At 40.8% G+C, this 27284-nt stretch overlaps 2 protein-coding genes across 4 annotated transcripts in view; both read right to left on the bottom strand.

Annotated features, from left to right (window-relative positions):
* LOC107183962 (disintegrin and metalloproteinase domain-containing protein 1-like) lies at positions 1 to 6859 on the bottom strand. The gene has a single exon (XM_015567357.1). The coding sequence runs from the start codon at positions 3161 to 3163 to the stop codon at positions 542 to 544; it is 2622 nt and encodes an 873-aa protein (XP_015422843.1). The 5' UTR covers positions 3164 to 6859; the 3' UTR covers positions 1 to 541.
* Positions 6860 to 6949: 90 nt separating this feature from the next.
* Positions 6950 to 27284, bottom strand: part of MAPKAPK5 (mitogen-activated protein kinase-activated protein kinase 5) — a 22589-nt gene continuing 2254 nt past the window's right edge. Inside the window, exons 1-14 of one of the 3 annotated variants that reach the window (XM_015567359.1) lie at positions 26083 to 26153; positions 24171 to 24244; positions 23635 to 23710; positions 22600 to 22697; positions 21041 to 21149; positions 19268 to 19357; positions 18457 to 18552; positions 17582 to 17662; positions 15437 to 15624; positions 13492 to 13612; positions 10829 to 10959; positions 10280 to 10395; positions 9139 to 9243; positions 6950 to 7404 (exon numbers count right to left, since the gene is read on the bottom strand). In XM_015567359.1, coding sequence (XP_015422845.1) covers positions 7310 to 7404; positions 9139 to 9243; positions 10280 to 10395; positions 10829 to 10959; positions 13492 to 13612; positions 15437 to 15624; positions 17582 to 17662; positions 18457 to 18552; positions 19268 to 19357; positions 21041 to 21149; positions 22600 to 22697; positions 23635 to 23710; positions 24171 to 24244; positions 26083 to 26133 — 1431 coding nt within the window. In that variant the 5' untranslated portion in view covers positions 26134 to 26153 and the 3' untranslated portion in view covers positions 6950 to 7309. Of the gene's footprint in view, positions 7405 to 9138; positions 9244 to 10273; positions 10396 to 10828; positions 10960 to 13491; positions 13613 to 15436; positions 15625 to 17581; positions 17663 to 18456; positions 18553 to 19267; positions 19358 to 21040; positions 21150 to 22599; positions 22698 to 23634; positions 23711 to 24170; positions 24245 to 26082; positions 26161 to 27284 lie in introns of those variants that run through there. The other 2 variants (XM_006768928.2, XM_006768926.2) reach the window with 2 other exon arrangements.

Genomic DNA, 27284 nt, shown 5'->3' with positions numbered 1-27284 from the left:
TACTTATTTCTTTATTTTAAATTATCTCTTTCAGGAATAGAAACGGTTAGTGCAAATCAAAGTACTCAATAGATAATGTTCCTAAAATAATGCATTGTTGTCACTGGTTTGAATAATCCAGTAATATAGGTACAGATAACACATTATGTCAAACAATGCAGATGGAAGATGGTATGCCGTGAAAAAAATTTCAGATCAAAAAGTGGCCTACATGAAACAACTAGCAGTGATCCATGAGAAAAACTTAGTTTCATGAAATGGGGAAAAGCAAAAATACAGAATATTTCATGTACGATTTCATATATGAATATATATCAAATTACTAAAGTAAATATTGAAAGCAGGAGTTCTCTTCCTACATAGTATTTCTGTAGATTATACAGTCCCATCAGCACTACTAGAGCCATCAATTCTCACTTTGTCTTTGCCTTTCTAAGCCTTCCATTCCTACTCAGTACTTGAGGTATTTGATATTCTTTGGCTTCTTCCTCAACTACTCTTCTACTTTTGGTTATTTCTGTGCTTCCATTGCTACCATCACTTATGACTCTGGTGGAGGGGGCTCCTCTGGTGGGGGAGGCTCCTCAGGTGGTGGTGGCTCCTCTGGTGGCGGGGGCTCCTCTGGTGGGGGAGGCTCCTCCGGTGGGGGAGGCTCCTCCGGTGGGGGAGGCTCCTCCGGTGGTGGTGGCTCCTCTGGTGGCGGGGGCTCCACTGGTGGGGAGGCTTCTTCTGGTGGGAGGCCTTCCTCTCTGATTGCCTCCTCTGATGGGATAATCTCTGATTCAACAATGGTATGCTCTGAACTCAATGTTGTTGAGGCCCCTGGGGTCTCTACTGACTCAATTCCAGCATTAAGACTAATGCAACATATTAATAATACCAATAATAGTAAAAGAAATGAAGGGAGTATGAAAACTATAACACCAAGATTTTGAAATTCATTCCTAAGTTTAGCAGGACTGCCACCTTCACCTTTACTTAGATTTTCATCAGTTGGTTTAGCAGGGGAACCACTGTCCACACTCCCCCCATTTCCTGGAGTTCTGCAGTCGGGGGGTGCATAGCCAGCCTCACAGTGGCAGTGCCTTACATTGTTACAGACTCCTCTCCCATTGCACATTTCTGCTGGTCTGCAGTCATAGTTGAGCACAGCATGATCAGTGCAGGAGTAATTCATGCAGACTTTGTTTGGGGCACAAGCAGTGCCAGAGTGCACATCTCCCTCATCAGGGATATCAGTAATGTTATAGACATCCAAGCTCCAGCAGAAGTCACCTTCATAAGGAATCTGGATCAGTGTGTGATGGGGTTTGATGGCTGGGATGATGGATGGGGCCCGTCTAATATTTGTACATATAATTTTCCCACAAAATACATTATCATCAAAACACTTAACATATCTTGACATTGCCGAGGTGGGACGGCCACAGTTTCCAAACCGGTCCCCTTTGCTGTTCATTGAAATGTAACAGTTTTCTGGGGCTGACCGTGCAGTGTACCCATACATAGCCATGCATTGATTATCAGGGTTTCTGCACAGACCCCCAACACAGTAGTGCAGTCTACCGCACGACGTCCCATCTTGCTTATAGGTGTCTGTGGGGCACTCTGCAGAGGTGCCATCACAATACTCTGGGAGGTCACACTCTCCCAAAGCAGAACGGCACATGAACCCCTTATTCTTCAATCGGCAACCAAAACAGCAGAGTCCATCACTACATTCTGCACTCCCCTTCAGGCGACATGTTTGGTCACAGCACGGGTCGGTGTAACAGGCAGAACCACAGTCACACTGCTCCTCACCCTCCACCACACCGTTTCCACAGTAGGAACCCCTACGCAAGCGGCCTTTGTGCTGCTGAGGGTTGTTAAATAGGCAGGCCCCTCTGTGCTCCTGGAGGAACTGGTAGAAGTCGTCAGAGCTACAGTTGCTGAAGCCACTTTCTGTAGTGATATTGTCACGCATGAGGCAGAGGGGTTTGTCTTTACAAATGCAGGCTGAGTGGTCGTGCCGAATACCCAAGTTGTGCCCAAGCTCATGGACCATGAGCGCTGCAGACAGCAGGACATCTTCATGATGGAAGGATTCAACAGCTGCTGCAAAACCACGTGAACAGGCACCGTTGAGAAATGCCTGTCCCATACCCTGTGCAGGATGCTGTCCGACAATCATGTGGGCAACATCATGCTTCACACGATGGAGGAGCTTCTCTTGTCTCCAGCTGTTGAAATTCCCGAGTGTAACTTGCAGGTCCACTGGGACCTCTATGAGGTCCCCCTCGGTCCAAATCTCCATTCCAGCCAGCACCACCTGTGTGTTTATTCCCCTAGTGAAGCTGTTGGCCAGGGCAATGATGTGCATCACTCTCTGGACCGTCTCATTGACGTTACTGCCCCACATTTGGAACCGCTGGTTGTTGACCACAACAAACATCTCCACATACTTGGTGAGTGACCACAAGTAGGACAGCTCCTGTAGACCGCCCCGCTTCCTGCTCCCTTGTTGCCGGCTGGTGGACACCACTGGGCTGTCTTTGGAAGTGACACTGCAGGAGACTGGAGCTTGATGGGCCATGGTGTACAGCACATGTTCAAACTGTCTTGAAGAGCCCATGGGCTCGATGCCATAGGATTTTCCCTTCTTAATCAGGATGCCCCTGAGGCCTGAACAGGTGTTGACAGAAACGAAAGAACCCGGGAGTCCTTCGATGTAGCCTTCATAGTGACAGTCATGTGAGATGGAAGGCATTTCTTGTCCCAGAATGCCATTGTGGTAGCTGAAGACTGGAAAGTTCTTGATAAAATAGTTTGTCTTCACGTTCAGGTGAATCAGCTGTTTCTGGCCCTGCATAAATATCATGTAGGATGTATTTTTCTCTTGGCCATCCCTTTCCTGAAGTATCAGCCCCTTGGGAATAATTATTTCATAGGAAGTATAATATACTGATCCCAGGTCACAGTACATACTTGGCAGGAAAACCACCAACAGTATCACAATTCCCAAACGGATACATGAAGATCCTGTCACTGGCCCCAGCCTTAAGTCCCTCTTCTGCTGAGCCCAAGTCTGAAACTTGATCTTACCCGTTTTCAAGGCCACTTGGTTTTTCCACAGAGAAGGCCGTATAGAGGCAGAATCTCTCATAGAGGTGGCCACTGACATGGCCCTAGTGAATCAGTTGATGAGGCAGGGCTTGTGTCCATCAGCAGCAGCTTTCCTTGGCATGCTGAACCTTGGAGACTGAGATCTAATCTGGCTTCCTTATGGATGACTGCTTCCCAACTCGGTCTTACAAATTTGAGGCTGTCTTTATACTCTTGCTTCCCTCTTGATCTTCAGTTGTTGCCTTACTGTATGACTTCGTTCAAACAGCAACAGCTTTAATGCTCCTTGTCTAAGTTCTCTTTATCCTCACAGAGACATATACCAAGTAGAAAGTCTGTAATGATTCAGCCAGTACTTTAACTCTGACAAATTATCCTTATCCTCAGTCCAGGCCACAGAACTCCCTGATATCCGTTAATCTGCTCATTCTTTGAAACCCAACATTCTGGCAGGAGGTTTGGGGGAAGGGGACAGGGATTCTTGGGGGATCTATGAGCAGGACAAAGTTCTCTGTTGCCCACTACCTCTTTTCCTCATTTCTGTTGTAATACAGGGTACTGTTTCTCAGTCCAGCCCTTCACTGTCAGTATCATTTTTTTGCCTTTAATTAAAAAAAAATCACATGCAGATTCACAAATTCTCCCTCCTTAGCCTTTGTTCATAAAAGATGAAGTTAGACATTTTATATCTAAATATAAACATAACTGTTATCTTCTAAGAAGTTTTCCTAACATAGAGACATATTAAGTATTAAATGAAATGAGTTCAATTTCACCATGGAGGTAGTTTAAGTGACTGGGATCAAAGTTCATTTCTTCTCAACTGTCCCAACATAAAAACAAGCTGATTATTAACCAGCTACCTAGATGCCATTTCATCAAGAAAATAAAAGTGAACTCTCTAAGACCTTTGAAAAGATTTCTTCACTTTTGTAACTAAAATTAAACTCTAATCTCTGTACAAGTCCACGGGTTTTATCTTAATAACCTGGTGTATTCAACCGAACAAATTTAAAAGGTAAAAAGGCAGGGAAAAGCCCTATCCACAATCCTTGTCCAGTTATTTTCCTGTGCATACTAAGAGGAAGTTAAATAAAACTCTAGATCCTTTACTTTGCATAAAAATAATTTATATTAAGTCAAATATTTACAATATAAAATAAGGGTTGAGTACAAGTTTAACACACACACAAAAATGGGAAACTACCCTATCTCAGAATGATATGATACCACAAGATCTCAAATATGAGAATGAGCAGATCAACTCATTAACTATCCCCAAGTAATATTTAAGTCCTCATATAGATGATAAAATTTATCATTAGCATCTAGCAAGAAAATTTATACTGTCATGTCACAAACCTATTTTAAAATTTTACAGCAAAAAGGTGAAATGATTTCTAGCTGGATTTCTTTTTTCTTTGTAGTTCATATAAGTGGAAAGAACGCCTCTTAAAATTATGTAATTTAGAAATTATCAGATTTAAGGTGCTTCCCTGTGTCTTAACCAAAATAGGCAGGGCAAATTAGGTTAAGTCATTTTATGGGATGAAATAATTAAATCAATAATGAAAGAAAACCTCTACTTTTTAAATAAATAAAAATATAATTAAAATTAAATATCCAATTTTCCAGTTCCCAAATTGAAACACATTTTCTTCAATAAATAACACACACGTAAGCATTCATACACAAGGTCTGATTTAAATCATTTGACTTCTTCTTTAACTAATAATTTCTTCAACTTGTTCTTTCTCAAATAAATACAAGAACAAAACTGTTCAAGAGGAAGTTCTATGTTTCAAACAATAAATTTCTGGCAGATAATCTCCTATGCTTATACAATATGTTAGCCAGGAAGATATACAAGTTGTTTTACATCAAGCAGAGTTATAACTATGGTAATGTCTAGAGGTATTTGAGTGATAAGTAATGGTTTTAGTAAGCAGAGGTTAGCAAATCATGTGGCAAAACTAGAGACTAACCTTCTGCCTACAAAAACTTTTCTGACAATATGAACTTTCTGTAAGTTTAGGGGCATCAGAGAGACAGGCCAGAAGAGACAAGGACAATTTTTGTCTCACTTTCAGTTACAAATTTTGCTTTATCAGTGAACGTGACTGGTATGTTACGGCAGTACTTGCTACTGGCCTACAAACTCTCTCCACAGAGAAAACTTTGAATACCAAACAGTGGAGCTCTGTCCAGGATAGGACCCACTGTTGAGTTACGATAGCCTTCGCATCCAGGGTATTCACAAACTTCCAGCTTGGGGCTCATCTGGATATGTCTGGAGACAGTGCACATTTGGGGGCCAGATTAATTTACCCTGAAACAACTGATACATGGGCAACTGCTGCTCAAACTAAACGGAACGCATCATTTGGGATACCCTTTTAGATCATGCCCAAAATTCACCACACCCTGAAAGGAAAAAAAATCATCCTGAGCCATTAGAAGACACATAAACAACAAATTTGAGAAGTTCATAGTAGACTGGGCATGCTAGAAAGTTACTCTGAAGAAAAAGAAGAGTAGCAAAGTATCCCTAGTGAATACTGAACCTGTGCCCTAAGGTAAGAAAAACAACAGGTAGTCAGTTGTTCGAGAAACAAGTGCAGTTTTTCCTGATTACAAGAAATGATTTGTAAGACTGCATTTCACTGAAAAATAGAATATAATTCAACCCTTAATTCAACTTTTAGCTAAGTTTTATGGTCAGCAAATAAAACATTTCCCTGCTGCCTAATTCTTAAATTTTGCCATGTTTAAAAGTACTGAATACTCCTTACAGGGTATCCATTCACCTAATATTAGTGAGTCTTACCTAAAAAAATACCTGAACTACAAATTCTCCAAAATAAAAGGGAACCAATGTAAAAAGGTAATTCTTAAAAGATACTTTGTATTATTATAATATATTTGCACAGTTACATACTTATATAGGCCATACTAACCAAATGTCACCTAGATGACATTCTCAGCAAAATGAGTTAGCTCTGTGGGGTAGATTTTGATTGAAGAGAATGTGACAGAATAAAACTAAATATCTGAGCCTACCGATCCTTTCCCTCTGCTCTGCGAATTGGAGTTTGTCTATTAGCTAGCTCTTCTTAGGAACATAGCCTAACTTCTAAAAAAAAATTTTTTAAACATGATTTGTTATGGAAGTCCATTTGTACAACAAAAAAACAAACAAACAAACAGAAAAACATCCAGCCTTGATTTCCGTTCAAACAGTTGAACTTGGCCAGAAGCATGCTTCCCAAGAATGAAGGCGGCAGAACAAAATAATTGCAGCCCAGAGGATGCCGACATGAAACCTAGGCAGAAACGTTACAGAAAAAAAGGGCAGCTTTAAGAGGAAAAAAAACCTGGACCCTATTAGATGCTAATCCAAAAGTCCACTTTTCATAAAATGTTACTTTCTCAGAAAAACCACTCCCTAAGTGGGCCAGAAGAACAGGGAAAGGACATAGGAAGCAATGGAGCTGGTGAGGGCTGCCAGGAAGGAGAGAGGAAAAGTAGGGTCTCAGGGGAAAGGAAACTGAAATTTTGATTAAACATAAAAAGAATAAACTCAAAAGATAATCCATTAGATTTAAGAATCACACCAATTCCTTTTAACAAATATGGCCAATAAAAACAAAAGTGTTACCACTTTTCTCTTAGGAATTAGGGACAACAAAATGAAGGCTCAGCTCCCTGCTTCTCCCATCATGGGAGCCAACATCTTGTGAATTTCAGCAGACAGTCTGCAACATGGATCCACAAACATTTCTTGGCATCAGGGCTAATCTACCAATAGTGCAGAGAGTAAATACACAGGGCAATTAAAACCAAATTCCACAGTATTTGATTCAACTGTTTACTAAGCAGAAAGATCAGTATAGTTGGTCCTTTGTCTACCGCTGACAAGTGGTTTTTATATACTTTATTACAAATAAAACAATCTTGCTTGATATAATATCTGTCATTTTACAAACAAGACTAAGGAGTCCTAAAATAATGTATATTTCTAGGAGCTAAGCTTTTCTTAAAAACAAACAAATGAACTATACTATTAGTAAATACCATTATCTAAATCTATACAGCATCTTTAAGCAATGTGAAAATGAAATGATTTATTAATTTACATAAAAATTACTTTATACATTAAAGAATAGTTTTTCAGATTATAAAAAAACAAAGTCTGAAGCTATCATTATTGGGATTCATGGGATGTGGTTTGTTCCTCTATCACTTGCTTCACAATTTCTGCCAGTTTTAGTCGATCTACTTTATCTGTGAATCCACGACCTGAAAGCAAGAAAGAAAAAGATCAATCTCCAAACTGTTTGGGAGGAGATAGGTTCTTGACAGGAACCCAGTAAGGTACACCTTACCAGTGTCCAATTCACCTTCACAATGGAGGAACCATCCCCAACACCGATCAAAAGCAGTTCAGACCCCCCATTTTGCAAGTAGCAATTACGCAGTGCCATTAACCTGGCAGTAAAACTCCAATGTTCAGTACAACAGCAAACAAGGAAACTATGAAGAGAAAGATCTTTGTAATATATATGTTTGACAAAGGACTCGTATCAAGAATATATAAAGAACTCATACATCTATAAGAAAGATATAACTCAACAGAAAAACTAGCAAAAGAATAGGTACTTCACAAAAGAGGAAATCTAAATGGCCACTGAACATCTTTAAAGTGCTAAAGTTCATTAGGGAAAGGCAAAGTAAAATGACATAGTAATACCACTATAATCTATCCAGCATGACTAAAATAAATAGAAAGATAGACGAGAGTTGATGTGGAAGCAGGGTAAGTTAACCCTCAAACACTACTAGTGGAAGTATCAACCAGAATAACCACGTTGGAAAACTCTTAGCAGTACCCACTAAAGCCAAACAGATGAATACCTCCATGAACCAGCAATTCAATCCTAGATATCTAAGAGGTAAGAGAAATTAGTTCAGCAAAACATTCTTCAAAAGATAACACACAAGAGCATTCATAGCAGCCCTTTTCTTAATTACCAAAACTTGGAAATAACTCAAAATGTCCAACAGTAGACTACCTATCTACACACATACACACACACACACACACACACACACACACACACACACACAAGGGTGGGCAAAAGTAGGTTAAATTACCAGCCACCACTATCAGAAGTAAGGATACAAATACATAATACAATCAATAAATAATAAAAGAATAAACTTTTGCATACTAACAACTGTAAACCTACTTTTGCCCATCCGTGTGTGTGGAGAGAGAGAGATATATATATATTGAGAAATATATATTGAGAATATATATATATATAGAGAGAGAGAGAATGAGAATGATCTGCTGCTACACACAAGGCTGAATCTCACAAATATAATGTTAACTAAAAGAAGCCAGACACAAAAGAACACAGACATGTGTGATTCCATTTATATAAAATATAAATCAATAGTGCTAGCAATCAGGATTGTGATAACCCTTGGGGGTGAGAGGTAGTGACTAGAAGAGAGTCCATGTTCCACTAATGCTCCAGGGGCTAGTTACAGGGAATGTTCACTTTGTAAAAATTCATCAACAGTACACATTTCAAATGTGATCACTTTTCTGTATTGATATTTCAAAATCTTTTTTAAAAAAACATACCAGGGAAGCTAATTTCTTCCAGGCTATCACTGGATTTCTCTTGTCCAAGAACCAAGCCAGGCTCTAGCTGGTTTGGCTCAGTGGATAGAGTGTTGGCCCCCAAATTGAAGGGTCCCAGGTTTGATTCCAGTCAAGGGCATGTATCTTGGCTACAGGCTCGAGTGTGAGGGAGGCAACCAATCTATGTGTCTCTCTTACATCGATGTTTCTGTCTCTCCCCTTCTCTCCCAAACTCTCTAAAATAATCAATGGAAAAATATCTTCCGGTGAGAATTAACAACAATAAAAAAATAGCTCCAGGTAGGCCTGCAGAGATTCCTACCCGTTCTAAACAATCACTTCATTGTATTCCTGGGGAAAGAAGTAATTAAGGCTCCTACCATTCCAGCTGAAGCTTTGCAGAGTATCTCTCAGGAGTTTGCATTCCCGGTTATACTTCCAAGCCTCTTGCATTACTTCATTCAGCTTTTCATCTTCATTCTCACCTATTGATAAAGATGAAGAAGTTGCATTTCCCTGCAGCATTATGGGATTTTAGTGTCAGAGATGGAAGGACATGATGTTCAATTTGTTGAAAAGTGATGACTAAAGGTACAAACTTCACCAGCCACTGCTGTTCCTGCTAATGTCTACATGATATATAAACCACTTCTGGTCTTTGAACTCGTTTACTGGGACAGCCTCACACAAATCCTCTGATGGCCCCAGAGTCTTCGCACTGGGGGATGGGAATAGGCAGTGTCAGACTATTGCTGAGCAAAAACAGCTTAGGTCTCTGGTTAACCTAATGGACCAAGAGATAGAGGAAGAACAAAGCTGAGCGGGCTACCTTCTTTCTCCTAAGCTCATTTCTTACTCTGGAAGGCTATTGGAGGTACACTAAATATGAGTTCCCTGAAAATGCCAGAAGTAGGAAGACAGGTCAACCCAACAGTTTTCTGGCCTACTATTTGAAGGATCTCTTTCATCTGCTGAGAAAAGCCCATTACACCCCACTGAGTGGGGAAAGAACATATTGAAAGCAAACTCTCACTCAAAAGAATCCACATGTAAGTCACACTTTGCCCATCACATGAGTAGCAGTAGAGTCCACTTCTGACCTGGGGGCGTATTCTCTTTATATTCACAAGTTAATAAAGCCTTGAACTCTAACGGCTCTGGAAATGACGTCTCCTGACCTTTTCAAAACTGAACTTGACCCTGTCCACATTCTCCATTCTCCATCACATGCCCTCATTAATAAACCGAGAAAATATAAAATTACATGCTGCACCTGGCACTGGCAATTAAACCTAAATTACAAATGTCACAAAAAAAGAAAGGAAGGGTAGAATTTACCCTTAACCCATCATCTACTCTTTTGAATGGGTAAAGACTGATTTATATAATGTACTTACTTTCTTATACACAAAGATGAAACAGACAACCTCAAATTAAACCACTCCTTTTGTCATGTGCACGTATGCACATGTACACACACACACACACACACACAGCATTTGTAAATGGTGTGACCTTTACCAGCCTGGGGGAGAATACACTGAGCAATCACATCACGGAGCTTTTCCAAGGCAACATTTGAATCCTCGGTTCCATTCTCACGATCGTGGATATACACACCATCCTTTGGCCTGGTGCTTTAAAAGTTTGGGGGAGAGATAATAACAAGGTAAGACCCAAAAACCTAACACTCAACGGATGTTAACTCTAAACATAAAGCGACAGATTTTTCATAAAATTAACAATAGAGCATCTCCAACTTTTGATGCTATTTCAACAGCTTATTCTTCCCACCCTCTTAAGAGGCAGCTCACTGGTTAACCATCAACCTATGAACCAGGAAGTCACAGTTTGATTCCTGGTCAGGGCACATGCCCGGGATGTGGGCTCAATCTCCAGTGGGGGGCATGCAGGAGGCAGCTATCAATGATTCTCTCTCATCATTGATGTTTCTCTCTCTCTCTCCCTCTCCCTTCCTCTCTGAAATCAATAAAAATATATATTTTTTTTAAAAGGCAGAAAATGGGCCACCCAACCATGAACGAGAATAAATGAAATAAGCTCAGTTACCCGAGTAATTTCCTCTTCCTCAGAATGGGGTTGTTCACAGAGTGCAAGGGTTTGAGGCTGACTTTCGGATCCTGGATTCGCATGTTGGCCAACTGTTCCGCATGAGCCTGCTGGATTCCTGCAACCACCGCCTGAATATAAACACTGTCGTCAATTTTTCATATTCATTTCTGAGTACCTAGAAAACCTATCTAAGAGCATGGGAAGGAGCTCAAGGAACTAAGAAGGCAATTTCACTATTATGCTGGCCGTATATAAATTTTGATAAAGCAGAGATTCTTCCCCACGGGCCAGTAGGGCCCAGAAGAAATATTAACAAGGCTCATGCTCACAGTCATTGGCAAGGGCAAGAATAAAGAGAGGCAAACATGTACATCAGAGAAAAGGCTGGCAAGCTACTGCCTGGGAAGCCTCCCAGATTGCCTCCAAAGTGTAGAGAGGCCCTGATGGCTCAGAACCCCAACTGTTTCACACTGAGTGTGGTAAACACTCAAGCACTGGTCTATACACCAGTCAATTAATTTCTAATGAGAAATAACTGTCACAAAGTGTAGAGCTCTTGAAATCTGTGTCTTTATGACCAATGCTTGCTCTCACTACAGGCAAATCAATGAGGGAAGGCAAATACTCTGCAGAAAGCTCTGTAAGAACTAGATGATCCCATTTTTTTGGTATTTTTTTTTGAAAAGGACAAATTCTTGAGTGTGTGAGGGTCTCCCCAGAAAAACATCAGGAAGGATGCATCACGCCATAGATTAGCTCACTCCTTGGGGGGTGAGATTGAGGCAAGGAAATCAAAGGGAACTTTTGCTTTTTATGTTATATATCTCTGCTCTGTTTGAATTTCAACAATAAATTCTGACCATTTAAAAAAGCAGTTCCAAAAAAGCCAAAAAGCAGTTCCTTGTTAAGCGTGCTTTTAGATCAGGAAGAGTTTAAAGGAACTATAAACAGTTGCCCTCACCACCCCCCTCTGGACCCTCATATCTATCTATTCATCAGTGACGGCCCAACCAGAAAGATGGGAATAATTCAAGGGCACAAGCTCAGGCTCCATCTCCTAGCCAGGGCTTAGATGGACACTATTCAACATCTGCATATGTGGCCATTTTTCCAAAGCTGACTTGCCCACATCATGACCAAATCATTCTTTAACAACAGGAATACACTGTCACGTTGAAGTTCCATCTTATAGGCCTAAGAGCCACTTTTTCTCATTAACAAGATTCTCCAAATCCATACTTGGCTTCATTATGCACTAATTTTAAAATAACTACAGAAGGCAATTATTTCTTCATGTCCAAGATTTTGAAGAAAGCTACATTGAAAACTCATGTACTGACAAACAGAGGATACAAATAATCCCTTTGGATTTAGACTGACCAAACCATTTTTGCACTACTGGGCATATTTCCTAACCAGTAAGGTAACCATACACAAATCTGAGGTGGCAGAGACTTCTGTTCCTTCCAGCTCTCCTTTCTCTCCCATAAACTAAGGGAGGTCTTGGCATTCTCTTTTCCCGTTCACTCATTCTTTGTCACACTTTAACCTCATCCCTTTCAAGAGGGTAGCATTCTCCCTGGCCAGGTTGGCCTGTTTGCCACTGCCTTTGCCTCTCAGCCACACTCTGTTTCCGGACCACAAATCTCATTTGAGTGTCCATCTACCACTTGAAACAATATCTAAAACCTAAAAGATTTCCCTTCACTCAAACTAGCCTCATTCTTGGTTTTCCTCCGCTTGTCGATGGTACTACCTGATGTGCTACCCAACTGTTCCCTTATATCTAGTCAGTCACCAAAAATTGTAGAAAATTGTCTTCAAAAGTATTGAGCCAATTCATTCATCTCTACTTCTCTGCTCTCAGAGCCGCCCCTCAGATTCTAAATTACCACAGAAGTCCTAAGTTGGGAAGTCTGCAAGTCTGGTTAACAATTCCTAAACACCTTCACTATGCAAACATCTTCTCAAATTTCTACAATGGACTCTCAGCTACATCCTAGTAAGATAAGACTAGCCTGGCCATCAATCCATGAACCAGGAAGTCAGTATTCAATTCCAGGTCAGGGCACATGCCCAGGTTACAGGTTTGATCCCCAGTAGGGGCACACAGGAGGCAACTGATCGATGATTCTTTCTCATCATTGGTGTTTCTCTCTCCCTCCCTCTCTCCCTCTTCCTTCCTCTCTGCTATCAATAAAAATATATATTTTTTTAAAAATGTAAGACCTGTCTACTTTCAAAGCCTGGTCCTGTCACATGCATCTCACTGACTTCCCATTAATGAAGTTAGGTTGTTTTTCCCATGACGATCATAAGGAGGATATTCCTTTGAGTGTAGTGCTCCCTTTGTGTATAGTTACCAGGCCTTGATCTGGGTCTTTTATGGGAAGCTCTTTATTTCCAACCTTCATTTTCAGGAAACCAGAGATACTTCTCTGGAAAAGACTGCATGCTCTACATTGTTTTGCCATTAACCCCTCACTAATTTGAGTTCCCAGCATTCCTTCTCTACTCAACCTTATCTGCCAACAAAATAAGTATCATTCAAACCCTTATGCATGGAGGGTGGGGGCGGCTGGGGAGAGGTCCATGGGGAAAAAAGGAGACTTATGTAATAATTTAAACAATAAAGAATTAAAACAAAAACAAAAACACACCTTATCCATCATCACTTGAGCAGAGGGTAGAACATTATCCAGGGCCTCAGTCGAGTTTAGCCAGGGGTGGTCCAACACTCCCTCAATGGTGAGTCTTTCCTCTGGTTTGACCTTCAAGAGCCTGTGGAGAAAAGGCCAACAGGGCTGCCATGTACAGTTGCTTCCAGACAACCAGGAAGTTCTGGGGTCTCACACTAACCGGCTCTAGTTTCTGACTTTCTTCCAACTCCTACAAGCCTAGGCTTTCCATCTGCAGAGCAGGGGTGGGGTTCTAGTCCCTAACCACTAGCGGTGAGGGCTCTGTGTCCCTAGGCGGTCCTTTCCGTCTGTACAAAGTGAGGTTAAAAGTGGTAGGAAAAAACTTAACCCAGATATACTTCAGCTCAGTAATTAATCCCATATGTAGGATTAATAAAATAATAATAATATTTACAGCACCTCCTTCCAACTACATTATTAATAAAATAATCCTACATATCGCTCAGTTCCTGAGACCCTGAATCTCCGTATCGATGTTTTTAGGGTAGTGAGCTCTAATTCCCAAAATGGACGGAGAGTGCTCTTTTGGCTAATAGTGGCTATAAAATTAGTTGAAGGGTCAGGAGGTTCTGAAAACCCAGGTTGCTACTTGTGGAAAAATCTCGATGTTACCATATGGCAGGACATGAACCTTTTATTCCAGAAGCATTCTAAAGCTAAATACCTAGAAACTCTGAGAAGGGGATGGCATTTCCTTCTAAGCCTAGTGTATTGCTCTGATCCGACTTCTTTACATCTTACTAGTATGTATTCATGCTGATGCAATTCCTAGCTCACCCCAGCATGCTCCTTGGGCTATTTACAGCACCTCCTTCCAACTACATATCCTCCCGTTCCAAATGTCAGAGTCAGGACAACATGCCTATTTGCTCTTTTATTCTGGATCATTCTGAACAAACAGCTTCAGATTCTACAGAAAGGATTCATATTGCTCTAGTGATAGTCTACAGAACTGATAAAGAACCACTTAAAGGATATTGATATTTTGGTTAAGTAGCTGAAAAGACAGCATGGGAAGACAGGTGGTGATTTAAATACTGCCTCCACCTTCCTAAAAAACTTTTGCTTATATGTTTTAGAAACTAGCCCCTCTTTAGATACACAGACCCCTAATCATCAGAACAAGCTCACTTATGAAAGGGAGTCATTTCCATAGAGAAAGGACTGTACTGTCAGGAGACAGTTCCCAGATACTGCCCCTTTAATGCTTATCTTTATCACAGTACAGATAAAGAAACTGAAACCAAAAGAAAAATTGCTGAGTGAAACCAAGCAATAGGAATACTAGAACAGTGCCCAAGACCCAGGCAGCTGAGCCTCCCACATATACCTCAACTTTAGGTCTGACTTCTTACCTAGCCCTCCAGCTACCAAAGGGCTCTGAATGTCAACTGTCCCTCATCTACTCAGTAGCCCTAACTCTTTTCTCTTCCCATCTTCATATATGTCAGAGCAACCAACTAGCAGTGAGAAGGCTGGAGGGTGGGGCCCAGGCCCCACACCGTCAATCACATACTCCCACAGCAGCAAGAAATGAAAAGCCAAAAGCACTGTTATCATCTTAACACCCCAGTTCATTCCTAACGTCCATCCCAAATGATTGGCTTACAGACAAGGGGGCACACAGGGGTCAGGGAGTAGAGATTATCACTAAGGCCCTGAAGTAATGTTCACAGAGACACTGGCTACTGAAGGACCGGGGTTCACAACCCAGGGATAAATTCCATTTCCACGGAGGTGTGGACACTGTGAACCCTCATCTCAGGCTCCAGGGGTAAGATTCCTGTGATGCTAAATGGGAACGAACATGCCTAAGAAACAAATGATTTTTCTCTACCCAACATTCCCTGTGTTCCAGCACCTTAAGGCTTCCTTGGTCTCCCCGCCCAGTGGCCCAGGAACTCACTTCCTCACAACATCTTTGGCCATCTCTGAGATCTGGCTCCACTCTTCCTCGGGGAACTCAAAACTGCCTGTCATGATCTTTCTCCGCATGTCCTTTGGGATAGTCCGACTGTGATGTTTGGAGTAAAAAGGAGGGTATCCACACAACATCACGTAGATAATCACTCCTAAGGACCATAAATCACAGCTCTGAAAGCAAAGAGAAAATGGTCACTCTTAGCAGAGGCACAGCTCCAAAATAAAGCCTCCATGGCTGGCCGACATACACAGGCTGAGCTATCCAAGAATCACTTAACAGAGACTGGAAAAGTTTCAGGAAGTCTAACTTTTCACTCCATTTTTAAAAAAACATTTTTTAATTGATTTCAAAGAGGAAGGGAGAGGAAGAGATAGAAACAGCAATGATGAGAGAGAATCACTGATCGGCTACCTCCTGCATGCCCCACAGTGAGAATCCAGCCCACAACCTGGGCATGTGCCCTTGACCGGAATCAAACCTGGGACCCTTCAATCCTCAGGCCGACACTCTATCCACTGAGCCAAACCGGCTAGGGCTTCAATCCATATTTTTCATGTGCCACCTACACTAATAGACACACATCAGCATTTCTCATCATTGATGATTCTCTCTCTTTCTCTCTCTCTCTCTCTCTCTCTCCCCCTTCCTATCTCTGAAATCAATAAAAGCATATTGTATAAATAAATAAATACATAAAAAAATAAAAGCATTCATTCCTTTGGCCCTGGCCTGTATGGTTCAGTTGGTCCTGTGCACTGGAAGGTCACTGGTTCGATTCCCGATCAGGGCACACTAGGTTGCAAGTTTGATTCCCAGTCAGGCCATATACAGGAAGCAACTGATCAGTGTATCTCATATCCATCTTCCCTCCCCTTCCCCTTCCCCTTCCCCTTCTTCCCCTCTCCTTCTCCCTCCCCCACCCCCTTCTTTCCTTTCCTTTTCTCTTCTTCTCTTTTTTCCCTTTTCTCTCTTGCTCTCTCTCCCTCCCTCCCTAAAATTTCTAAAAAATAAAATAAATAAAAGCATTTCTTTGGCCACAAAGGACTCACTGTGCCCGCTCCTCCCCTGCCCCCTTTTTTTTACTCCTCACCCAAGGACATGTTTTTATTGACTACAGAGAGAGGAAGGGAGAGGGAGACAGTAACATCCATCGGCTCTGCCTTCCACATGTGTCCCTGCCAGGGTTTGAACCTTCAACCCTTCAGTGCATGGGATGATGCTCCAACTGAGCCACATGGGCCAAGCCTGCTTCTCTCTCTCTTTAATTAAAGTTGATATATTTATTTAATTTTCAAAAATTTAATTATATCTTATTACATATTTTTATTAAAACTGACTTGTCAATGTAGCATTCAGTGTTCATTTAGTTGCCCAATATAAAGTTTTTACTTAGACCAACATATATAAACATTCAAAAGTAATATGAGCCCTAACCAGTTTGGCTCAGTGGATAGAGCATCGGCCTGCGAACTAAAGGGTCCCAGGTTCGATTCCGGTCAAGGGCATGTACCTGGGTTGCGGGCACATCCCCAGTGGGGAGTGTGCAGGAGGCAGCTGATCGATGTTTCTCTCTCATCGATGTTTCTAACTCTGTATCCCTCTCCCTTCCTCTCTGTAAAAAATCAATAAAATATATTTTTTTTAAAAAGTAATATGAAGTTTTTTTCAACATGTTACTCATCTGCAGTGTAATTTTGATGAATGCCATGCTAATTCATGAGCACCATTAGATTCACAAAATGGAAAAGGAAAAGAAAAAGATATTGGGGAATTACATCCTGCAGGAAATTCACTGCATTCATGCTGAGATTTTAGCAAGTACATTTAAAGACAACCCTGTCTTTTAAATATGGTCACTGGATTGTACAGCTCGCCAAATAAATAACCTCCAGATGGCCATAGCCCTTGGCTCCTGCTGCAAAACCTAAATCGATAAGAACCTTACTTTATATTTCATCAGACAAAAACTTGAATTCCAAGTACTCTTCTGCTTGTGTGGCTGCTTCCAGCCTTTTGCACAGGAGGATTAAGGGATAAGAATGGAATGAGCCACATTCCCAGAGGGCCACAAATAGCTCACTGAAAAGAGGCTACCCCAGGGGGGAAGATAAATATCTCTTCCTCTACCTTGTTGTAAGTGTAGGGTGTTGGTGAGGTAGGTATGATGCCAAATTTCTCCTTTTGATGCCTTCTCTGTGCCTCTAGTACCTGTCAGAGTCAGACCAAAGGAACAGTTTACTGAAAATCACACAATGACACACAACTTGAGAGACTCCTGGAAGGCTAAAAAGGGTCCACACTGGCAGTCAGCAACCAAAACACTCCACATAAACACAATACTTTCAACCCCCCCCCCCCCAACCCTCTTATCACCAGCAATCTATCAGTGCTTGCCCAGGTCAAGAACATTAAGATCAGGTCCCTGGAAGAGATTTATCTATTCTTCCTGCCCATCGAGGCATCTGAGATGACTTTTTCCTGGGGACATCCCTCATGCCTGTGTAAAAGCATGCTGATACATGCAACATGGATGAATTTCAAAAATACGCTGAGTAAAAGTAAAACACAAAAGATACATAAATTCTATTTTTATGAAATTCTACAACAGACAAAACTAACCAATAATAACAGAAAGCATGTCAGTGGTTGCCTGGGGCTAGGAGTTAAGTTGGGAGCAATCTGACTGGAAAGGCACACGGGACAGCTTCTGAAGTGATGGAAACGTTTTATAACTTGATTGTGATGCTGATCTTGCAGGAGTATCCATTTGTCAAAACTCATCAAACAACACTTCAAGTAGAAGTACTATCTATAAATCATACCTCAATAAAGTAGATTCCAAAAGAATAAAATGCCTAAATCAAATTAAGCAGCTTTTAGGTTTCTGAAACTGAGCACTCCCCGTGCATGTGTAATGCACGCCTACTAGTGCTGTAGAGGAGGAATGTGAGTGCACAGGCAGCTTGGTGGCACAGCCAGTGGCAGAAACAGAACATGCTTACCTGAGGTGCTACATAATAAGGGGTGAACTGGGGTGTCATCAAGTCACCTTGGTCAATTTTGGCAAATCCAAAATCACACAACTTCACTGGGGCATCCTGAAATAAAATAAATGGAAGTTATTGCTCCAGAGTTCTCAGGAAACATTAGAGGGAAATCCAGGTGCACGGCATGTTACCTTGAGCACTCACAAGTTTCTGATTGAGACCTGAGTATGTGAGTAGTATGTCCTCAGGTCTGGAGACAATGATTCATATTGAGGAATTGTTCTCAGTAACACAGAAGTAAGCAACTTCTACCGACTCACAGTTAGCCTTGTTTTATAACTTATAAAGTCAGCACTAAAATCAAAATCTTACTCAAAAGCTCCCTGGCTCTATAGATTGGCCCATAACTTCTCACCAACATCCATTTTATGATAGCCAGAGTAACTTATTTGATGGGACATGGTGTAGGTGTCAGAGGGTAGGGTTGGAGAGAAAAACGCACCTTATCAGGGTTAACAGCAAATACAACTGTTAAGTTTTAAGGTAATATAAAACAGCACATAGATTCTGGGCCCATCCTGAAGTCCCCCCAAATAATATCCAAAATCTTAAGTCCTACAAATACATATAAGGGTCATCCAAAATTATCCATGCAAGGGGTATTTTTCTGGGCTTCCAGCAAGGAAATAAGTGGGAAAAATAAGCTGCCTAAAGCCTTTTCACTATGGGTTCAGAGGACTCCAAACACATACACACACCTCCACGCCCACTTCGGAACTATGCTGTGAATGGCAGCACTAAAATGCAGAAAAGCAAGGCATCTCACCAAAGAGTTATCCTTGAAGAGCAAATTCTCAGGCTTGAGGTCTCTGTGCGCGATGTTTAACAAGTGACAGTGCTGTAGAGCCAGAGCTATCTGGAAAAGGACATAATGAGCAACCACATCTTAGAAAAATTAACTCTTTAGTGCCCCTAGGTTAGAGAACTCAGGATATTAAAAAATGATCCTTAATTAAGTCCATTAAGACTATGGCTGGTCTTCAATTTTAAAGCAGAAATTAAGTAAAACTTTTGGTACCAAGAAATAGAAATGAACTTAGTTTACCTGCAACGTGTATTTTGTTAAGTAAAAAGAAAAAATACAACAGTAAAATGATTCTTTATCAAAATGAACTGATGGTTAAATCCTGTACACAGTGAGGGAAATGAAATGTTTCCACTTGCATTCATGTGCCATGTGACAAGCACTGCAGAGTGAACACTGCACAGACAGCAGGCCTGGTCTCCCCCAGCAGGGCAGCCGCACTGACACGTGGCTCAGAAGGGAGCTGCACTCTCCAGGGAGCTCAACTTTCAAGCTCTGCCCTCAAGAACAATGGAAAGCAGCTAACTGGATTTTTCCACCTGATATTCCAATGTGCTCATCCCACTTGGTGAAATGTGGCCTGTTTAGGTACATGTGAAGGGGTTTTGTTTTACAGAAGATTATCAGAGCTCACCCTTTAGTCCTAGTATTTGAAAAATACAAGGTATAATTTTTAAAATTAAATAGCAAGAGCAAATTCTGCCTTTTCTTCAACTCTCAGTATGGAAATGTCTTAGCATTCCAAGTATCAGCTCCACCGCACCAGAAAGGAGGCATCAAAAAATGCTCATGGAAAATTTTGAAGGATTTTTTAATTAAGAACCAATTGTGCTAGGCTTTCTGCTTTTCTTTGCCTTGCTTGCCTGACATGAAGATTAGCTTTGAGGGTTTAGCTTTTGATCTCCTCAAGATGTTATTTCCAGTTGGTTTCCTAGTATTGTCTGTGACATAAATCATTTTTCTAGCAATGCAATGCGATATCAAGTAAGCCCTAGCTTGTTTAGCTCAGTAGTTAGAGCGTCGGCCCATGGATTGAAGAGTAATGGGTTCAATTCCAGGCAAGGGTACGTACCTTAGTTGCAGGTTCGATCCCCGGCCCAGCCCTCTGTCGGGGCCAGTGCAGGAGGCAACCAATCGATGTCTCTCTCACATCGATGTTTCTCTGTCTCTCCCCCTCCCTTCTACTCTCTCTAAAAATCAATGGAAAAAATATCCTCTGGTGAGGATTAATTTTTAAAAGTGGCATCAAAATAGAAAGACTGTAACCAAGAATAACCCAGAATTACAAAGACCTTATAATACTACTAAAATCTGAAGAGAGAAAGGCGACTCATAAGCAAAAATTCTTATATACAATTGTCAGAACATATTTTTACACTATACAATCTTTTAAGTGGTATCAGCAACATTTTATCTCAAAGTTCAATAACAGTGCTTGAAAGCCATGTCTAAAGATATCTACAATCTACAAGAGTTAAGATTACCTCCCTTCCAGGGTTTATTTACATCTTATAATAGACAAACAACTGACAACCACTTAAGAATACAGTCCCCCCCAAAGCATAAAAAGTGTCACATTTCTCCTGTCAAAGCATCTTTTCTGGTCACATAACAAAGCAGGCAATGAGAGAGCAAATAGAGCTTTTCTGCAAGCTTTCTTTTATTCCCCCCAATGAAATTGTGCTTGTTAACCAACATTGTTGGCGGTTTGATTTGTACCCGGGGTTAACTTGCCTGCTTTGTTACTTGGCTGGCTTGCTTCTCTGTAAAGTGCCGGTGCTGGCTGATTCTGTGAAATAGCTCTCCCCCTTCCATCATCTCCATTACAATTAACAGTCGAGCCCTGTTTGAAAGCATTTGATTTTGTTAAGTTAAAAAAAAAAAGAATTGAAACATCAAGTAGCTAATCTAAAGAGATACCTCATCTACAAAGTGTGTCATTTACTTCCTAAGTCTAGTCCTACCAAGCCCCTTTGAGTGTCCACTACCAAATGGACACTGTGCATAAGGCATATCCCTGACCTAACACTTCCTAAGAAGCTCAAGTGGGAGTGAAAGATTTAGTTTTGAAAATAATGATCCTTTTGAGAACATTACACTTAAGTGACATATTTTGTATATACATTTTAGGGCAGCTAGAATGAAAATATGTTGAAAACCGAATATGACTTTGTGTAGGACATGAATTTCAAGTCATTTGGCTGGGTACTGAGCTGTCTTGGTTTTTCATTCTGTGTTTGTGTGTGTATCTACTCCCCGCCGCACACACACTCCACTAGTTTTTTTCATGTGACCCAGAGGATACCCAGCAAGATAGCTGGAAAGGGTTACACAATTACTAAATAAAAGCAAAAGTTCTCATGTTATAAAAAAAATTTTTTTGAATTTTGGTTACCATCCTTTGATATAAATGCTTCCAGCTTCCATCCAAATGCTTTCACCAACAGAGCACAGTTGTAAGAAATAATCATTCATTCCCCATTTGTTTTTACAAATCCATCTTCTTTCTCCACCTGGAAAACTTCTTCCTATCCCCTTCGAGTCCTAGTTCCCATGTAACAGCTCTGTGACAACTCACCTCCCCAGCCTACAGCTCGCAGCTCTCCTTTGTAAGCTCAAAGTACTTTATGGATGCCTCTCCTTGGTGCCTATCCCATTGCTATGATGGCAGATTTATAGCTCATTCCCGCCAACAGAAAACAAACCTTATTTTAATTTTTTTTCTTTCTTATTTTAATTTTTAATTTCTTGGAAGAGACTTAGAACACCGTTCAATGGGCTTGCTAAACATTTGGCAGCTAAAAGAATGATGTTGGTTTCTCCCTTTAAAAGGAATGTCAGACTAAGCAATAAGGGCTTTTTTGCCATATCAACCTCTAAAACATTGCCTAGAATAATATTTGGTTTCCTTTTGCTAATTTGAAATAGAATCTGTTTTAATTCCACATTACTTGCTTTTTTAAAAAAGAGAAAGCAATCACAATGATCAGAGAGGCCAGGCGAGTAGTCAGGTACAGATGAAACAAGACTGGCAATGAGCTCATCACTGCTGAGGCTGGGTGATGGGTACCTGGGGATTCATTACATAATTCTGTCTGCTTTCACAAACATCTGAAATTTTCCAAAACAAAATGTAGGGAAGAATGAGAAAGAGGGAGGGAGGGAAGCAGACGGGGAAAAAGACAAGGAGTGAAAGGCAAAGAGAGAGAGAGGGCACAAAAGAGGAAAACCCACTACACCTTGGCCTACATGTGGAGAGGTGAGCATAGTATAATGACCCTGTGTAGTCTTACCTGGGGCTGGACTCATGAGGAAACTGTACACTGTTAGCAAACACTTCAATAATTTGAACTATATTTGGGTGTGTGGCACACATCATGTGCAGGCGTACCTTAAAGAAAAGAGAGGAAATGTTTCTGTACATAGGGGAGGCCAACATTTTCTCTCCCAACACCCCCACAAAAAACTGACAACATTAGGCACAAGAGGCTAAGCCTTTGACAGTAAAAAACCTTATCACCTAGAAGGTAAAAAAAAGAGGGGATCACACACAGATCATCTCCTTAATGCTCTTCCTATGAATGAAACCTCAACAACCGATTACTTGCTCCTGTCCTACCCATTAGCAAATGAATTAGCAAACAATTTATTTTCTTTCAGATATTATTCATACATCTGTAATCAATGCACTCTTACTAACATGTCATCACCAGTCCAGATCATTCAAAACAAATGTCTATTTTTAAAAACTAGACACATCCTCAGAGTCCTCCTGCAGCACACTTTCAAGACAGTTTTCACCCGACCCTTCCCTGTATTATTTTCTCTCCATCTTCTAGGACGTTTTCCAGTAAGCAAACGAGGAAGTTAATCTGAATACTCAACTATGTATAAGAATCACATTAATTGAAACAAGACTCTACTAACAGCCTTTGGTACTGATAGATGTAGGACTGCTTTTATAATAACACTAGAGGCCCGATGCACGAAATTCATGCAAGAGTAGGCCTTCCTTCCCCTGGCTGCCGGCACCAGCTTCCCTCTGGCATCCAGGACCTGGGCTTCCCTCCGGCTACCAGCAGGCGCCTGGGACCCGGGCTTCCCTTGCAGCCCCAGTTTCATCCAGAAGGTTGTCCAGAAGGTCGTCTGGTCTAATTAGCATATTATGCTTTTATTATTATAGAAGATGAATAGCAAAAAAGGGGTAAGTATGAACTTAAATTTTTTTTAAGATTCTTTGTGCATCTATGCATGAAGCTGCCCTGCTTATAAAATGAATTATTAGGCACTTCAATATTTAGGCAAGACAAGGCAATAAAGGATCATACCTCATTTCTAGCTTTTGGACGATCAAAAAGAATTTTCAGTGCAAACCGTTCTTGGGTAGAATTCTTCACACAGACTCTAGATTTGGAGAAAAAATTCAATCAGAAATCATCGATGTTACAGTGAAAACTAACTTAGCAGGTTTGTTCTTTGGGAATTGTACTTCTAATCAAGACTCTATCCAGGTGCACCAGAACAAACTGGCCCCCAAGCCCAGCAGGCGGAAAGGCAGAGCAGGATCTCATCCACTCTTCCTCAGCCTCAGCTCCTAAGCCAGGTGATGCCAACGTGAGGCCTCTGCTGGCCACAGGTGACTGGCTCTCAGTGGCTCCACAGGATCAACATCTTCAATGATTCCATGTCACAGAACATGTAACTTGGTCACTTAAGTATATTTCTAATAAATGAGAAATAGCCTAACTTATTTAAACACCTCTACTTGTTAAATTCTGGCACCCTTGATGCTCCTAATTTAAGGTGCATTTCAAATGGCCCTTTTCAGAGCAATTCTGTCGTAGTTTGCACATGGGTCTCTTACCTAACTGGACCACTAATTCCAGCTCCCAGTTTCTGAGTCCAGTTGATATTATATTCCTCTAAAATGGAGGTTTCCTATTAAAATAAAAAAGAGGGGGCAGAGAACAATTCTCCAATTAAAAAGCTGAACAATTAAACAAAGGTGGGACAACAGAAGATCTTTATCACTCAATATCTCATCTTCTGAGAGAATCTGATAAACAAAGCTTTGTGTTCTTTAGGGCTTTATAATTAGACGTGTTGTCTCAATGACTAGATTAGGCATATTTTCCAACAAGAGCAAAAGCAAAAACTTGAGGACAAAAAATTTGTCAGCTCATCTTCAAGGTCCGCTGGAGTAGAAGCACTCAATGTCTTGTTTTGTCTTTGGAGTGTAGGGGAAAGATATCCTTTCAAAATGCTGCACTACTAGATATTTATTTGCTTAAATGGTCAAATATTTTCTGAGATTCCAGAAAAACTAGTCTTATCTATGCTCCTATAATATAGAGGCCTATATCCTAGAACAAACTGACCAAATTTTTGGAATAACTGAATAAATCAAGACTTAAATTTTCAAATAAAATAGCAATAAATATCATAGTAAATTTATATAATTTGCCAAAACCGGTTTGGCTCAGTGGATAGAGCGTCGGCCTGCAAACTGAAAGGTCCCAGGTTCGATTCCGGTCAAGGGCATGTACCTGGGTTGCGGGCACATCCCCAGTAGGAGATGTGCAGGAGGCAGCTGATCGATGTCTCTCTCTCATCGATGTTTCTAACTCTCTCTCTCCCTTCCTCTCTGTAAAAAATCAATAAAATATATTTTTAAAAAAATTATATAATTTTCAACAGCACCATTTTGAGTACAAAGATATTGTCATATTCATTATATAACTATACTTTTTATAGTTTTCAACAGTTTTCAATAGTTTGAGATTCTCTACAGTTTAATACAAGTTTTCATGGAATTCTTGTTTGGTCACTGTTATGTTGAGCTTCTGTTGCCTATAGGCAAGAAAGCTATAAAACTCATTTTTCCACATGTAGGGTTCCACATACAGAATAGGAAACTAACTGCAGACCTTGAGAAATTAGGCCAAAACTCATGAGACTTTAAAATTGTCTTGTTGCAATGAAAATCTGATAGACCATATTTATCACTAGAATCTTGATTCCCAGTGTCTGAGAACAGGTTATTTGTTCATGAAACACACTCATTGTGCAGTTAGTATGTGCCAGACACCGGGCTAAGTTCAGAGATGAAAACAGAGCTTCTGCCTAGTGAATATGCAAGTGTATAAAACAAGCTTAGAATAGCCTTCACAGCAATGCTCAACAATCCTGGAATGAATTACTAAAACAGTGTTCGCCAGGGGCTGGCGGGAAAGAGACAACGGGGGAGTTGGTGCTTAATGAATATAGAACTTCAGTTTTACAAGCTAAAGAGTCTGAATATTGATGGTGGTGGTTACACCACACTATGAATGTATTTGTATTTGATACCACCAAACTGTACAGTTAAAAACGGTTAAGATGGTAAATTTTGTTGTATGTATTTTACTACAATTTTTTTAAAAAGGAAAAAAAAGTAAAAGGATGGAAAAAGATATATCACAAGTAACCATAAGAGAGCTGGAGTAGCTATACTGACCACAGACAAAATAAACTTTAAAACAAAAGATGTTAACAGAGAAAGGGAGGTACTTTTGATAATGATAAAAAGGTCAACAGGAAGAAATGTCAATTACAAACATATATACATGCACCTAACAAGAATCCAAAAACAAATGAAGCAAAAACTGACAGAATTTAAGGGGAGAATAGAAAATTCAAAAATAATACTTGGAAATGTCAATACTCCCCACTCTTACTAATAGATACAAAAGCTAGACTGAAAATCAGCAAGGATAGAGAAAACACTATCAACCAACCTGACCTAACTGCCGTCTGCACAGCACTCCATCCAACAGGGGAATGCACATTCTTCCCAAGTGCACATGGAAGAGTCTCCAGGATAAAACATATGCCAGATCATAAGTTTCAATAAACTTTTAATCATGGATTAGAGGACAATTTGAGCAACCGTCCCCAAACCGATTAATAGATTCAAGGGAATCCCTGCCAAAAAGCCAGTCACCCTGTTCGGTAGTCAGGAGCCTAAATTTAAGTGCTACAGTGAGAGCCCAGGAAAACGGCTTTCCCAGCTGACCTCAGTTCTCACCACTCGAGGGGCAGCCTCAAAAGGCAAAACCATGAATACACACAGTGCCACACACCAAACGTTCAATTGGATGGGATGCCAGCTTGCTTCTGGGGGAGTACATCCTGGTCAGTGCTGGCTGTCAGTTATTTTTAGCTTCACGAATTTGCATTGGTTAGGCACACCCAAGTTAGTAGGAAGATTCACCAATGACCTGTCAAGAATGTGAAGGCTAGCCCAGCCGGCGTGGCTGTGGTTGAGTATTGACCTTTGAACCAGGAGGCCAAGGTTTGATTCCTGGTCAGGGCACATGCCCGGTTGCTGGCTAGATCCACATTTGGGGGCGTGTAGGAGGCAGCCGATCAATGTTTCTCTCTCATCATTGATGTTTCTATCTCTCTCCCCCTCTCCCTTCCTCTCTGAAATCAATAATATATATAAAGAAAAGTATGTGAAGGCTAAAGAAAAAACAAGAAAATTACATTGGGCAATAATGACCACGTGAAGAAAACAGCATCTCTTTCTAAACCTCTCATAGATTGCTATAAGCTAATATTTACCAAGCTCTTACTAAATGTTAGCTATTGTCATAAGCACATTTAGATATTATTTGCTCATTAAATCCTCAAAAATACCCCATGAGCTGGAGAGTGTTTTTATCTCCTTTCTATGGATGAGGAACTAAGGGACAAAGAAGTGAAGTTGTCTTAAGGACAAAGACTGAGATTTCAACCCATGAGCCTACCTAGAGAAATTGCTGTAACCAGTAGGTAACATTGCCTCCCCATTTATCTCTCTCTACTAGAACTATGTCCTTCTTCTGCTCAAAACTCTCCCAGACTTCCCCTTCTTTTTAGGGTCAAAGCCAAAGATATTCCAATGGTCTACAAGGCCCTACATGCTCTGGCTTCCCATTACCTCTCTATAATATTT

Source organism: Myotis davidii, unplaced genomic scaffold (genome assembly GCF_000327345.1).
Source record: "Myotis davidii unplaced genomic scaffold, ASM32734v1 scaffold223, whole genome shotgun sequence".
NCBI classification, from domain to species: Eukaryota; Metazoa; Chordata; class Mammalia; order Chiroptera; family Vespertilionidae; genus Myotis; species Myotis davidii.
The sequence above is the reverse complement of the archived record's forward strand: the minus strand, read 5'-3'. Positions and strand labels throughout refer to the sequence as shown.